At 44.5% G+C, this 14,011-nt stretch overlaps 1 protein-coding gene across 1 annotated transcript in view; it reads left to right on the top strand.

The window, feature by feature from the left end:
* LOC130259887 (transmembrane protein 132B-like) overlaps nt 1-12,837 on the top strand; it is a 204,352-nt gene extending 191,515 nt beyond the window's left edge. Inside the window, exons 7-9 of the mRNA XM_056504668.1 lie at nt 5,975-6,248; nt 7,182-7,373; nt 9,090-12,837. Of these exons, the coding sequence (XP_056360643.1) occupies nt 5,975-6,248; nt 7,182-7,373; nt 9,090-10,244 (1,621 nt within the window). The 3' untranslated portion in view covers nt 10,245-12,837. The remainder of the gene's footprint in view (nt 1-5,974; nt 6,249-7,181; nt 7,374-9,089) is intronic.
* Nucleotides 12,838-14,011: the final 1,174 nt, after the last annotated feature.

Raw genomic sequence — 14,011 nt, 5'->3', positions numbered from 1 at the left:
TGATGAGGATCTGGCACGAGAGAAATCAGAGCTGTTTGAGGCAGGAGGAGCTGTGCTGGTGAGGAATGAAGGGATTTGAGCTGACTGCTTCCATCTCCACTGCACTTCCCCTCTCCTGCCTGCCTGTCCCACCCTGGGGCACAGATCCTGCTAAAGCAGATTTTCCTGCAGGTGTTTATTGCAGGAGCAGACATCCAGCCCTGCTTAGCATGGGCATTCAGAGTTAAAACCATTCCAGGCAGAGATGGAACTTTTCCCCCTGTTGTCTCCCTCTGACTCATTTGAAATAAATCCAGCTGAAATAAAGGCAATGCTCTGAGAGCTGCTCTGCCTGCAGAGTGTTGCTGCAAAGCATTTGCTGCTGCTTGGGTTGCACTGGAGCTGCTGGCACAGGTCCTGCAGGCGTTTTCCACGGAGAAGGGAGAGAAATTTGGACACTGTGCCAGCCCCCTGGAAGGTCCATGCCCACCTGAAGCAAAGGTTTGCACAGGAAATAAATGATCCCTTGTTTTATTGGCTGTTCATGTGGATTTTTTAACTTTGCAGGGCTATTCTGAATCAATAGTTCAGAGCCAGCATTAGTTGTGCTCACTCTGACATTTACTTTGCACATAAGGTTTTTACATTTCCTTTATTTTTAGATTTGGGTGGTTTTTACCAGAGATTTAGTGGCTTTTCACTTTGGTTCTTTTTTATTATTATGACTTTTCTCTTTACTTTTTAATCTGCTTATACCTCCACCTCCTGTGTGTTTCCCAAAATCCTAAACATGGGGGAGTTTTTATGAGTTTTTAAGTGGTAAGCTGAAGCACTCAAGACATTTGGACTGCAGTCAGGAGCTGTGGGTTTGAGAGTGAGCAGAGTGCTTTTACCTTTGCAAAAACCCCAAATCCAAGCTTTTCCCAGCAGGTGAAGCCATAGCATTGTGTTGTTTCACCTTCATGTAAGAGCCAATATTGGCAATTTGCATGAGGTTTTTGATACCTGTCCTTGAAGGAAACTCAATAATTTTTCCCAAACTCCCTGACAAGAGGCTTAGGCAGCCTTAAACTTAGCCCAAAAATCAACTGAGACTGTTCTGGGCACAGCAGGATTGCAGTGTGGCTTCTTCACAGCTCACCTCACCACAAACAGAATAATTTCCCACTTTGCTCCTGTCCTGCAGGGTTGGTGTCCTCACACCACTCCTTGTTTTCTCAGCAGGAGCTGAACATTGCTATAAAGTTATTTATCAATATAGAGCAGGTAAAATGATGTGTTTTTATAGGGATTGTGCAGAGACACTCCAAACATTTTTCCATCTCTGGCTGCCCCATTCCCACACCCTGCTCCACTTGTCTGAGGGGCTGAGCCAGATGGCAAAATAGAGCTGGGTTTACAATAACCTTTTAAATGGTTTTATTGGTGCTGTTAACAAAAGCAACGTTTGTGCATCAGCATAGCTGTTCTGCAGCTGAATAAAGCTGCTCTCTCAGACCTGAGAAAGGGTTTATGTGCCCCAGATCACATCTGCTCCTTCCAGGGATGGTTGTTGAGCCAATAAAATGTCTTGTTTCTCCCTATAAACCCTGCCATGTTTGTAATTGTAAAACACATGTGATTACAGACATGTTTGCCTATCTGTCTTCTTGAATTATTTCCACAAAGCAATGGAGAAAACAGAGTCTTTACAAAACTTACAAACACCCCATGCACACTTAGAGCTGTGTTGGTTTTTGGCTGGTCTGAACTGCTGCAAGAGCAGGAACTGTTAGAGAACAGAAAGGAAAAGACAGGCTGCTTTTATGCCAGAAACTGGAAAAAACCCAACTGATCTCCCCTGTGTAAGAGCAGCAACACAATTTACCAGATCAGCCTGTGAATATATGGCAAATCCTTGATGTTATCAAGAGGAGAACTTGATCTCTGGCAAGTGCTGCTGCAGATAGGAGGAGCCTCCCTTGGCAGGTGAAATTCAGCTCCACAATCCTCTCCTGGCTGATGCAGGGAAAGTGATGCCTGAGCCAGCACAGGCTGCACAAACCCCAGCCTCAGCAAACAAGAGGTGTATATTTGAATTAAAGTCAAATATTAGAGTGTACAAGAGGTGCAGGTAGACTCTGCTAGTCTAACAAGAACATTTATTTCTATTCCTCATGCATCTGCAAAATAATTACCTTCTTCTTGAGGTTCCTGCACACATATTTACATGGCCTGAGTGGCTCCAGCTTGCATTAATAGGAATTGCATGGCTAAAGTCTCACAAGAACAAGCTGGAAATTTAATTTCAGTAAATATTTGCAGCTGGGATAGGACATTGTTTTCAGGAGGCTCCCACCAGCAAAGGCTTCACTTCAGGCAGAGTTTATTGGGATTTGACCAGCTCTGCTTTGGTCCTGTCCAGTTCTGGAGACAAAAGCAGCAAAGTTGGCCTGAGTTAAAAGCAGGGCAAAATGAAGTTTAGTTAAACCCTCAGTCAGTGCTGCCCCTCAGAAGTGAAGCTGTACTTGGAGGCAAATGAATGGATTCAAACCATTCCATTTGTGGTAACAGCATCTGCACAAGGCTGGAACACGCTGTAAATTTGCTCTTTAGTTAATTGACTTTAATGTCCTATGGAGATAAGGCCTTGGAGATTTTGGTTAATAGGTAGGCTGTATTTTCAAGACCTGTAAAAGTACCAAATTACATTTCTTCTTGAATTGTGAGTGGAGTTATGTGCAGCTTATTTCTGTAGCTTCCACTAAATCAACTTCTAGTGGTTTGCAATTTGTATCTGAGAGGGATTTTTTTTTTTTTTTTTTCAATTAGGGGTGTTGCAAATGTTTTTTAAATATATGACTCCTTGTAATGAGTATTTCAAATCCAACCCAGCAAAACTGATTTCTTTGGGTTTTTTTTTTTTTTTTTCCAACAGAAAATTAGCATCTGGCCCAAGAAGTGATGGCTGGTTTGAGAGGGGTGCAGATTAAAAGAGACACACTTCAACTGCTCAGAGACAAAGTGTGCAGTGTGAGCTGACAGATCTCTGATTAGATCAGTGCTCACAGCACCCTTGGAACTGGCTGCTGCTTTAACTCTGCTCCCTGGCAAAGCCTTGCTCTCTGTGAAATGTAAATTAAATGTAATTCTGGCAACCTTGGCTCGCTCCAGAAAAAAAACAAAAAACCTTCCAAGCAAATTTGCCAAGCAGCAAGGAATGGGGTAAGAAGGACTCTGAGAGATTTTCAGAGATGACCAAGGGGAAAAAAACACAATATGCAGCAATAGCTTATATTCAGCAGGACTTGTGTTAAGCAGAAAATGAGCTCCCTGCTTAATGAAGGATTTTAGGCTTACTGAAAACACTGTAATGAGGAGTTTAAAGGGAACTGTGCATTTCACTGGATCTCAAACATTTTGTTGCACTCATGGAGACAAAACAATGAGTGACTGCCTAAATCCTGATTTTTGTGGCTTTAAAGTGGAAAAATTATATCCTTTGTTCAAAAAAAAAAAAAACAAACAAACAAACAAAAAAAAAAAAAAAAAAAAAAACAAAAAAAAAAAAACCAGAAAGAACTTGAGTTGAGACCTGGCAAAGCAGATTTACAAAGCTTGTACTGAAAATTCAGAAATTTTCCAAGACCTCCCTCTCCTCTGCAGTGACAAAGAACGAGCCTTGCTCACTCTGGGCTTTGGAGAGACTTTTCTGATGCTCCACATTTGTTTGCCATAGAAAACATGATTCTGAGGAGCAGTATATAAACATCTCTAAATATTTGCTGAAATGGAGCCTTTGCATTTAAGGTACCCCAAGGAACGAGCTGGACTTGAATCATCTTTGTGTTGTGGTAAATACCAGCTGCCCACACAGTGCTGGTGTGGAAATAAGGACAGGAGTGCTCCCTCTGTGCCCCTGGGCAGCAATCCTTCCCTCTGGCCATTCCACAGCTCATATTTATGAGCTGGGGCTGAAACAGAATTCCCTCCAGTTGTTTGGAATAGATTTGCTCTTGGACAACCCAGCGGTGCAAAGTTTTAAAGAGTAAAAGTAGAAATAAACAAGCACATAAATAAACATAACAGCAAGGATCTGAATAAAACATGGGAGCACAGAATGGTTGGGGTTGAAAGAGACCTTAAGGATCATCTTGTTCCAAGCCCTGCCCTGGTTGTGTAGAATGATGCTGCTGTGGATGTTGAACATTTCCTACAAGTCACACAGCTCAGCTTCTGGGTCTCTTTTCCCAGAACCAGGCTGGTTCCCATCAGTCCTGTGCTCTTTTGCCCCAAATCCCATGAGTGCTCCTTACCTGAACAGCTTTTTCACATTTTTTCTCCAATTCTGCACAGGCACTAATGTTATTGTCTGTATTATTAAGAGAGGGTCAAATCCCAAAATCTCAGAGCTGAGCTTGGTTTTGCCAGAGTCTGAGATTGTTCAGAGCTGAGTTGAAGAGGGTCAGAATACAGGAATAAAGTGAAAGTGGGAACATTAAGGAGTTCATGGATTCATTTCCAGCACAGATGGATATGCACCACAAAAGCTCAATGGATATTCCCCCTTCTAGAACTTTCTCTGTGGCTGTTTTGCCAACTGTGAGCTGACTTCAGACAGTGTTGGGAAGGAGGGAACAGCTGAAGGTTTCCCTCTGTAAGACTGATTTCTTTGGGAAATCTAAATCCTATTTTGGTGGCATTTTTCCTGACAATTCCACTGTTCCTCAATGATGTTTCATTCAGCAGGTAATGATGGACACTTGTTCTACACACACAAAAACCAAGAGGTACCACAGACCATTTACTTGAGGCTGAATGTAAATATTCAGCTAGCAAGTGATGCATTGAAAATGTATTTCCAGTGGATTAGGTTCTGTAACACTGGGACTTTCAGTCATTTTGAAGAGCACAAGGGTTTTTCTTAGATATGTTTTCAGCTTACTGGCTGCCAACTTTGTCATAAAACCATTTATAACAAAGGCAATTCTGTTTTATAATAGTTTTTCATAGCTGCTATTTCAAAGGAGAAGATAAAGGGACACTGTAACCACAAAACTACCTCCTGCAACACTTTGAAAAATAAGAGATTTACCCTGCATTTCCCACCTTTGAGATAGAGGTGGCTTCAGGCTCAATAAATACAGGAGGGAGGGGAATTATTTCTGAGCAATGAATCCACAGCATGGGGGCATAATGAGTAAAAGTGTGACCACCTACTGCTCAATACCTGACTTGGAAGAGATAAGAGGATCCATGTGTTTGTCTCAGGCAATGAATGAGAGAAAAGAAAAATATGAAATATTAATATTGGTGGTAAAGTAGGTGTTTGAGCAGACAAAACTCTGTGAGGTGTGACAGCAGTGCTATCATGTACAAATCACTGGGATGCTGCTCTGAGCTTTAGGGAAAGCTGCTTTACTGCACAGGTTGTGTTTTGAAAGGGGGGCAGACAGAAAATGTTGGAGATGTGTCTAATGCTGCAGGTGTTTCTGCAGGGTGTAATCTGAGTAACCCAGGCCCTGAGTGGGAGCCTAAATGCCCAGTTTGGTTTTTGGAAGCCACCTGAGGTCAATGAACACACCCACACTGCATGAACTGAGACAGGAACTCTGTGCTAGGTGGCAAAGCAATAGCTGCAGCTATTGGAGCTCTTGCTGGAACAGCAAGTGGAAGGCTCCAAGCCTGAACTAAAACTGTGAATTCTTCATTACAGTTTGCTGAAACAATAGATGGAAAAAAATCCAAGTCCCAAAATACGGTTCCTTTCAAAATTCTTGTCTCCTTTGTGACGTTCCTGCCACCCCTGTGGACACCACAGCCTGACAACTCTGTAAAAAGCAAGTTAATCTGGAAGCTGCCAGTTTGCATTGTGCACCTGGGGGTAAAAAGGTGGGAACACCGAGGCAGAATCAAGGTTTGTGCAGGGCAGAGGAGGCAGTGAAGCCCAGCAGGGAGGGGGTGACTCCATCTGAAGGATGAGTGGGGACCAGGTGAGAGCTGGCTGTGTTCGCAGGCCCACCCGCGACAGCGAGGACGAGGAGGACGACGAGAGGAAGGGCAGGGGCTGCAGCCTGCAGTACCAGCACGCCCTGGTCAGGGTCCTGACGCAGTTCGTGGCCGAGTCCCCGGAGCTTGGAGGCCACCTGAGCTACCTGCTGGGCAAGGAGTGGCAGCTGGACATCACGCAGCTGGTGGCCGAGTTCATGAAGGTGGAGGAGCCCAGGGTGGCCAGGCTGCAGGAGGGCAGAGTGCTGGCTGGGAGGGAGCAAGGCATCACCACCGTGCAGGTACAGCCCAGCCTGGGCACCCACACAGCGTGGGGTGGAGCTGGGAATTCATCCATCTCGGGGGGAAATAAAAATAAACTGAAAAAATGGGCATGCTGAACAGAAAAGGGAGTTCATTGCGGTTGTTTGTCACTTCCATGAAATGCCCTCAGGTGAAGGTTTTGAAGGGATTTATCCATCTTGGTGTGACTGGAACACAGGGAGATTTATCTGGCTGGTGAAAAAGGTGACATCAGTTAACTTCAGTGGGGCCATATGAGCATAACTTGGGAAATTATACCAAATACCTGCCCCTTTATGTGCCTGAACACATTTGGGAAATTGTTCCTTTTGTGCTCACAAGGTTCTGTCACCAGTATAAAGATGAGTCTCTTTCTGAGCATGCTGGAAACAAGGTCTTGGAGCAACTGGCACGAGTGTTTTGGCATTGAAAAAATGCAGGCAGGCACCCAGTGGGATTTTCAAAGTTCTTTTGCAAGTCTCACTTTCATTTCATTCAGGTCCTCTGTCCCTAGAAAGGCAACAGGCCAAGTTCCTATCAGCCAGGCTTTGAACACTTATTTATCCCCTCACTGAGTTTCAGTGTAAATCAGTGTCTTACACTCTGTTCTGTGCTGCACTGCATTCACAGGGAGTTTTATAGACCCCACAAAAAAGACTTTAAAAAAAAATCCATTTAATTTATTCTATATAATATATATATTTTGTCCGGATCAAGCTGCAGTTCCGAAGCGATTTGTTGTTTTATTAAATTATTTTTTTAGATAAAGTAATTCAGCAGCAAATGAGTGTAATGTCTTGGGGAAAACATCAGCTCTGGCTCAGACATGGACGTGACAAACCAAAAATTAATCTGGTGTGCTGGTTAGAGGCCAGCCTTGCTTTAAAACATTCATTGCTGTTTCGTGCAAGGTGTTTCCTTTCTGTTCCCAGGTTCTGTCCCCTCTCTCAGATTCCATCCTGGCAGAGAAGACAGTGATAGTTCTGGATGACAGGGTGACCATCACAGAGCTGGGAGTCCAGCTGGTGTCAGGCTTGTCTGTGTCCCTACAAAGCAGCAAAGGAAATAAAAGAGCCATCGTTGCCACCACCTCTGCCCAGGACATCCTGCGGACCCCCAAGCAGGTATGCTCAGAAAACACCTCCAGGGGATTTCTGTGTCCCTCTGCTGTGGCAGAGTCATCTGCTGTGAGTTTCAGGCAGCAGATATAATGAATATATGGGTGTGAAAAGGAATCACTTCTTGTGGTAAAGGCTGCTCATCTTCCTGACCAAGCCCACGGCGTTGGGGAGGGAATAGAGAAATGTTCTGAGTGCCCAGCAAGTAGTTCTGAAACAAGAGATGAAATAGAGATGTTGGCACACTTTGACATAAATGCTAAAAACAGTCCTGTGAAGGTTTGAGGCCTCTCCCTTAGTTCAGATGACACCAAATGCCACAAACACCAAAGAACCAACAGGCATCCTGTCCCAAGCCAGGCAGGAAAGGTCTGAAGATAAGGGTTACAGATAAGAAAGCCAGAAAACATGGTAATTTGGTAGTTCCTATAGGTTGCATGCAAATATTAGGAAATTAGTATATTGTATTAGATTGGTTATTGGAAATTAGAATATTCATAATAGAAGAATACTTATTGTATTGTAAATGGGAAATTGCTCTCTCTCTTACTTCTCTTACTCTCTTACTCTCCATGCTCTACACTCTCTCTTACACCCACAATAAACTACAAACCTAAAGAACAGAAAATAGAGAGCTCCTGAGTCTGTCCAGTGACCATCCAACCAACCATACAACCCCCACACACGGTGCCAAGACCCCTTCACAGTGAGCATGGAACTCTGCAGAGCTGCTCTGGGCAAAGGGATGGGTGTGCCTGGGAATGCACAGTGCCAAACAAAGCCTGCACGTGCCACAAACCCCCTTTTCTGGGGGAAAATGCAGCCTGGCTGTGCAAGCAGAGCTGGGAATGCCATTCCTTAATTGTCTCACAAAGTCAGCTCAGCCAAAACGACCTCTGGCTGCAGGTACAGAGGTTTCCATGACCTGTGCTGCTGAAAACTGATGAGTTTGTGCTTACTTTGAACCATACAACCCGAGGAGTTAAACAGCTTTTAATGAGACCACAGAACAAATTCTGCGTGTGGTTTTTTAATGGATTTTATGGAATTGAGGTTCTACATCAGTGCAGAAAGTGTAACTATATTTTTTGCACTAGCAATTTGCAGTAAGAAGACAAATTGGTTGGGTCAAAGCATAAAAATGGTGTTTTTATGAGGGTTTCTACAGTTCCCAGGAAAGACCACCATCACTTTTGCATACTGCAAGTCCTGCACATTTGAAAGCATGACAGAAAATATAAAGCATAAAGTATAAAGCATTGAGATGTGTTCTGCTCCCAGTTTGTTCCATGGGCTCGCTGGCCTGACCCATTCCAGCTCTGCTCATTGTATTACATAAAGCACTGGAACTGCAGCATTAGAGAAATTCCCCATTATAGGTCCTTTATAAAGCTAATTGACCGTGATGGTGGAAATATGATTATTTTCATCAAGAGGCTCTGGCATTCAAAGGAGGCCTCTCACTTCAGACTGAGAAAAAAGAATCGTCAATTGTCTTTTCCAGCACTTTTATTAAATTTAGATGAGGGTTTCTTTGATTGCTCCTGAAGGTGAGGGAAATGCCTCAGTGGTCTAGAGAACACAAGCCTGCAAGACAATGAGGAGCAGAGTAGACATTTACATTTTCTTTATAAAAACAAACCCCAAAGTTAAACTCTGTATTTTTTTTCCTGTGGCTGATTTGTGCTGTCTCTCTCACACATATTTTTTTTTCCCCTCCAGGAGGCCGTGGTGAGTGCTTGGGTTTTGTTCAGCGACGGGTCGGTGACGCCCTTGGACATTTACGACTCCAAGGATTTCTCCATCTCCATCACGTCCCTGGATGAGATGGTGGTGTCCTCCCAGCAGAGCCTGCAGTCCCTCTGGCCCGTGGTGGTGGCAGAAGGGGACGGGCAGGGGCCCCTGATCAAAATTGAGATGGTCATCAGCGAGCCCTGCCAGAAAACCAAGCGCAAGAGCGTCCTGGCCGTGGGCAAAGGAAACGTCAAAGTGAAGTTTGGCCAGAAAGACCCGGACCAAAAAGGGAGCACCAACGACATTGATGACCTGGAGAAGGATTTTAAAAGCCATCCAAGCAATGCTATAGAGAAAGCTGCAGAACAAGAGAGGACAGCACAAGACTGGTCCAAAAACCACGAGGACGTGTTCGGTCCCGAGGACAATGCGAACAGAAGCACAACTTTCACGTCTCCCATTGATCAGGAGTCCCTGGAGGACGGCCAGCTCCAAAACAGCCCGACTGCCTTCACAGGTTTCCCTAGCCAAGTAGAAATACCAGGAGAGAACAGTCCCAGTGACCTGTCATTGACTCCCAGAGGGCTGACAGACCTGGAGATCGGCATGTACGCGCTGCTCTGCGTTTTCTGCTTGGCAATCTTGGTCTTTCTGATTAACTGCGTGGCATTTGCGTGGAAGTACAGGCACAAAAGGTTTGCTGTGAGCGAGCAAGGCAACATCCCCCATTCCCATGACTGGGTCTGGCTTGGAAATGAGGTGGAGCTCCTGGAAAACCCAGTGGACATTTCGCTCCCGTCGGAGGAGTGCACTACCATGATTGACAGAGGGATGCAGTTTGAAGAAAGCAACTTTCTCCTTAATGGGAGCTCTCAGAAGACTCTTCATAATCATATCCTCAGATCTTCTGAGTACCTTTGTGAAAAAGAAGTTAAAAGTGAACCTATAAATCCTTCTGGGCCAAAGCAGAAGCGAGTAAAGTTCACTTCATATACAACAATACTGCCGGAGGATGGAGGCCCCTACACCAACTCAATTCTATTTGACAGTGATGATAATATTAAATGGGTATGCCAAGATATGAATCTTGGTGATTCCAAGGAACTTAGGGACTATATGGAAAGACTGCAAGACAATATGTAAAACTGCTTTCTTATGTTTGTAATCACCTTTATGCCTTCTGTTTATGGATGGTGGAGCAGTCAGTCCAGTCAGCAATAGGAGCAAGACAGCCCAAGCCTGGAGGCACTGAGATGATAACCTGGTGGCACAGAGCAGGTGCAAGAGGCTGGCTGAGTTAATCCTGTTTCACCACAAACCGGGATGTGCCCCCAAAACAGCTCCCTGTAGGTGTTGGAGGTGTCACACAGCGTGGCTGTTGTTGTGTACTGCCTGGTTCTAAGTGCTGATCCAACCGCTCAGACTCAGAGGAGACTCCGTTTGTTTGTCATCTCCCATGAGAAATGGTAAATCTGAAAAGAAAGGGATGTTTGTTTGCATTGATTTTTTTTTTTTCTAGTCGTCGTCCTTTGTAAAGCACAGTGGACATTTCTTGCAGCCTGAGAGGAGGCTCACGGAGAAAGGGATTGGAATGAATCTCACTTTATTGCCTATGTGCAATGCAGCCAAGTAGTCTTATTATTTTTTACAGATATAAAAAAAACCCATGTGGTTAATTTCTTCTTATATTGTTTGTGAATTTTATTTGACTTAGGGAACATTAAATATTTTCTTTGAAGGGGGTTGGGTTTTTTTTTTGTTTTTTTTTTTGGGGGGGTTTTTTTTTGGTTGTACCAAAGTGTAGTACAGTAATATTTATAATGATTTGAGTTTTTTATTCATCTGCTTCAGCCCCCCAGAGATACCTCCTTCATCACTGATTATCTTCCTCCTTTCCATATGGGTCGTTAGTATTTGAAACATAGAAAGGAATTAGAACTCTTACTGGGAAAGGCTTGTGTCTTCTTACAGGGAACTGTAAATATAATAATAAACCCTGGAAAATAAAAATCAAGGAGTAGCCCTGGGTTCACTTTTGTCATTGCTAATATGAAAAAAATAACCTGTAATAACTTCAGAAGGGAAATGCTTTGCTGAAACAGCAGCTTGGCTGACAATACATGTCATTATCTGAGGGAGAAAGTCAAGCATGGTACTGAAATGCATAAAATAGGAAGGAAATTTTCCAGAAAATAAGCAAAGCTTGGAGTCCCTGTTACTCTGGACTAATGAATCCATAGGTGGCAGAGTTCACCAGGCCAGAGAAGTTCATGCTCAACAGTCCCAGACCTAGATGTCTAAAACATCCCTGGCCATGAAGCCATTAAAGAGAAAAACTTTACACCATGTTTCATTCAAAAGGAAAGAAAAGACACATTGGGAGTGCAGTCACACAAGGGACTACCCAATTTTATCAAGGAAAACATGCTGGAAGTTCAAAGCTGCCCTTTCATATGCATCACATTGTTGTTTTTTTTTCTACTGAAGGATGACTGAGATAAGCTGAAAATTGCAGTTAGGAAAAACCTGAATCTACAGAATACTTAAACCCCCCAGTAAAGCACATGTTCTTGTGATGGATCCAATAAACAATAAGAGCCAAATTACAGCTGCCTTACATACTGGAGTTCCCATCTTTTAGCAAGATTTGAATTTGTAGCTCAGTGGTGGAATTTGAACAAACCAGAAAACGGTGGGAAATTCTGCATTTGGGTCCTAATCCACAACTGGGAACATATTTAATGTAACTGCTGCAAAATACAGAAATCTCAACATTGGGACTAAAAGTGAGGACACCAGGCTTACATAAGTGCTCAGAGACTTCCTTTTGCTGGCACTGAGCTGCACAGGGAGGGGATGGCATCTGTTATAATCTAATTTGGAGGAGAGAAAATAATAGAGCACAGATATGTTTCTGTTTCATAAGGGATGCAGCACTTGTGCGTCAGATCTCGGGTTGCTTAACAAATGTTCTCTCCCTTTCAATGATCCAGGAAATAAGGAAAGATGAATTCCTTATCACTAACAACATAAAAAGCACTTTTTAGAATTTAACTTCTCTTCCCAATGTTTTATTTTGGCTCAACCAGAGAGCAGAACAAAAAAAAAAGAAACAAAAAACAAAACATATTTACTATTGTTTGCACAATATAATATAAACTGACCCCAAATTTATTTAATCCTGAAATCAGAGGAACCAAGCTGCTGCTGGCAGGGGGAGAGAGCCCAACTAGTCCTGAGTGCAAATCCCTCAGTTTCCTCCTGGAAACCTTTCCTTCCATCCCTGCTGAGGCTCCATTTCCTCATGGAAACTTTTCCTTTAATTCCCTCTGAGGCTCCATTTCCTCATGGAAACTTTTCCTTTAATTCCCACTGGGGCTCCATTTCCTCATGGAGACCTTTTCTTACATGGAAAATGGCAATACAACCATGGAAAAAAAAAGCAATACAAAAAAAAAAAAAAAAAAAAAAAAGAAAAAAAAAAAAAGTGGAAAGAGAGAACTCTCCATTTTCAGTAAAACTGGGATAACACCAATAAAGTGGAGTTATTCTGGATTTATCCTGGCTTGAGCATTTATGCTACTTCTCATAAGATGAAAGGAAAATATATTCAACATGAATATACTTGATGCAAAATAGTTCTGAGTTGATCAGTTCCTTTTAAATTAAATATCTCAAATTTTAATTTCAAAATGATGGCGTACTCTAAATTGAAGCAAATTCAATTTAAATTATTTTAAACAACACCTCCCCCCCCCAATTTTTCCATTCACCTAAATATTTTTCAGTGATGCTGTTAAATACAATATTTTATTCATGGAATATATAATATTGCTGTTAACTGAACAGCATTTACACTTTGATAAAAGTCTCTGCTTTTGAGAGAACAAAGCAATGGTAGCCAAGTGATCAAAAGACACAAAATGTATGTATGTAAGTATGTAAGCAGGAAAGTAGAATTGTCTGAAAAATAGGAACTGTACTGCCAGATGATAGAATTAGGCTTCAGTAGGTGCCTAGGGAAGCAATAGCTGTAATTCAATACCAAACCAACACCATCTCCTGCTTTTGGCGTGTGTAGGGAGGACCTGGGAGCTCTGGGGAGGGGCTGCACTGGTGGGACACAGAGCTGCCAAACAGAGCAGGGCAGCACGGGGGACTGAGCCCGGGAGGGAGAGCTGGGAGTGCCCAAGTGTGCAGGACCTGGGGCTGGATTCAGCCCACGGCGCCCAGCTGGGGCTGCCTGTGCCCCCTCTTCATCCCTGTGCCCCCTCCCTATCCCTGTGCCCCCTCTTCATCCCTGTGCCCCCTCCCTGTGCCCCATCCCTGTGCCCCTTCCCTGTGCCCCATCCCTGTGCCCCTTCCCTGTGCCCCATCCCTGTGCCCCTTCCCCATCCCTGTGCCCCTCCCCATCCCTGTGCCCCATCCCTGTGCCCCATCCCCATCCCTGTGCCCCCTCCCCATCCCTGTGCCCCCTCCCCCCCCATCCCTGTGCCCCCTCCCCATCCCTGTGCCCCATCCCTGTGCCCCTTCCCCATCCCTGTGCCCCTTCCCCATCCCTGTGCCCCATCCCTGTGCCCCTTCCCCATCCCTGTGCCCCTTCCCCATCCCTGTGCCCCATTCCCATCCCTGTGCCCCTTCCCCATCCCTGTGCCCCTTCCCCATCCCTGTGCCCCATCCCTGTGCCCCATCCCTGTGCCCCATCCCTGTGCCCCATCCCCATCCCTGTGCCCCATCCCTGTGCCCCATCCCTGTGCCCCTCCCCATCCCTGTGCCCCATCCCTGTGCCCCCTCCCTGTGCCCCTTCCCCATCCCTGTGCCCCATCCCTGTGCCCCTTCCCCATCCCTGTGCCCCATCCCTGTGCCCCCTTGCCTCTGCCCTGTGCCCCATCCCTGTGCCCCATCCCTGT

This window comes from Oenanthe melanoleuca, chromosome 15 (assembly GCF_029582105.1).
Source record: "Oenanthe melanoleuca isolate GR-GAL-2019-014 chromosome 15, OMel1.0, whole genome shotgun sequence".
In the NCBI taxonomy this organism is placed as follows: Eukaryota; Metazoa; Chordata; class Aves; order Passeriformes; family Muscicapidae; genus Oenanthe; species Oenanthe melanoleuca.
The sequence above is the reverse complement of the archived record's forward strand: the minus strand, read 5'-3'. Positions and strand labels throughout refer to the sequence as shown.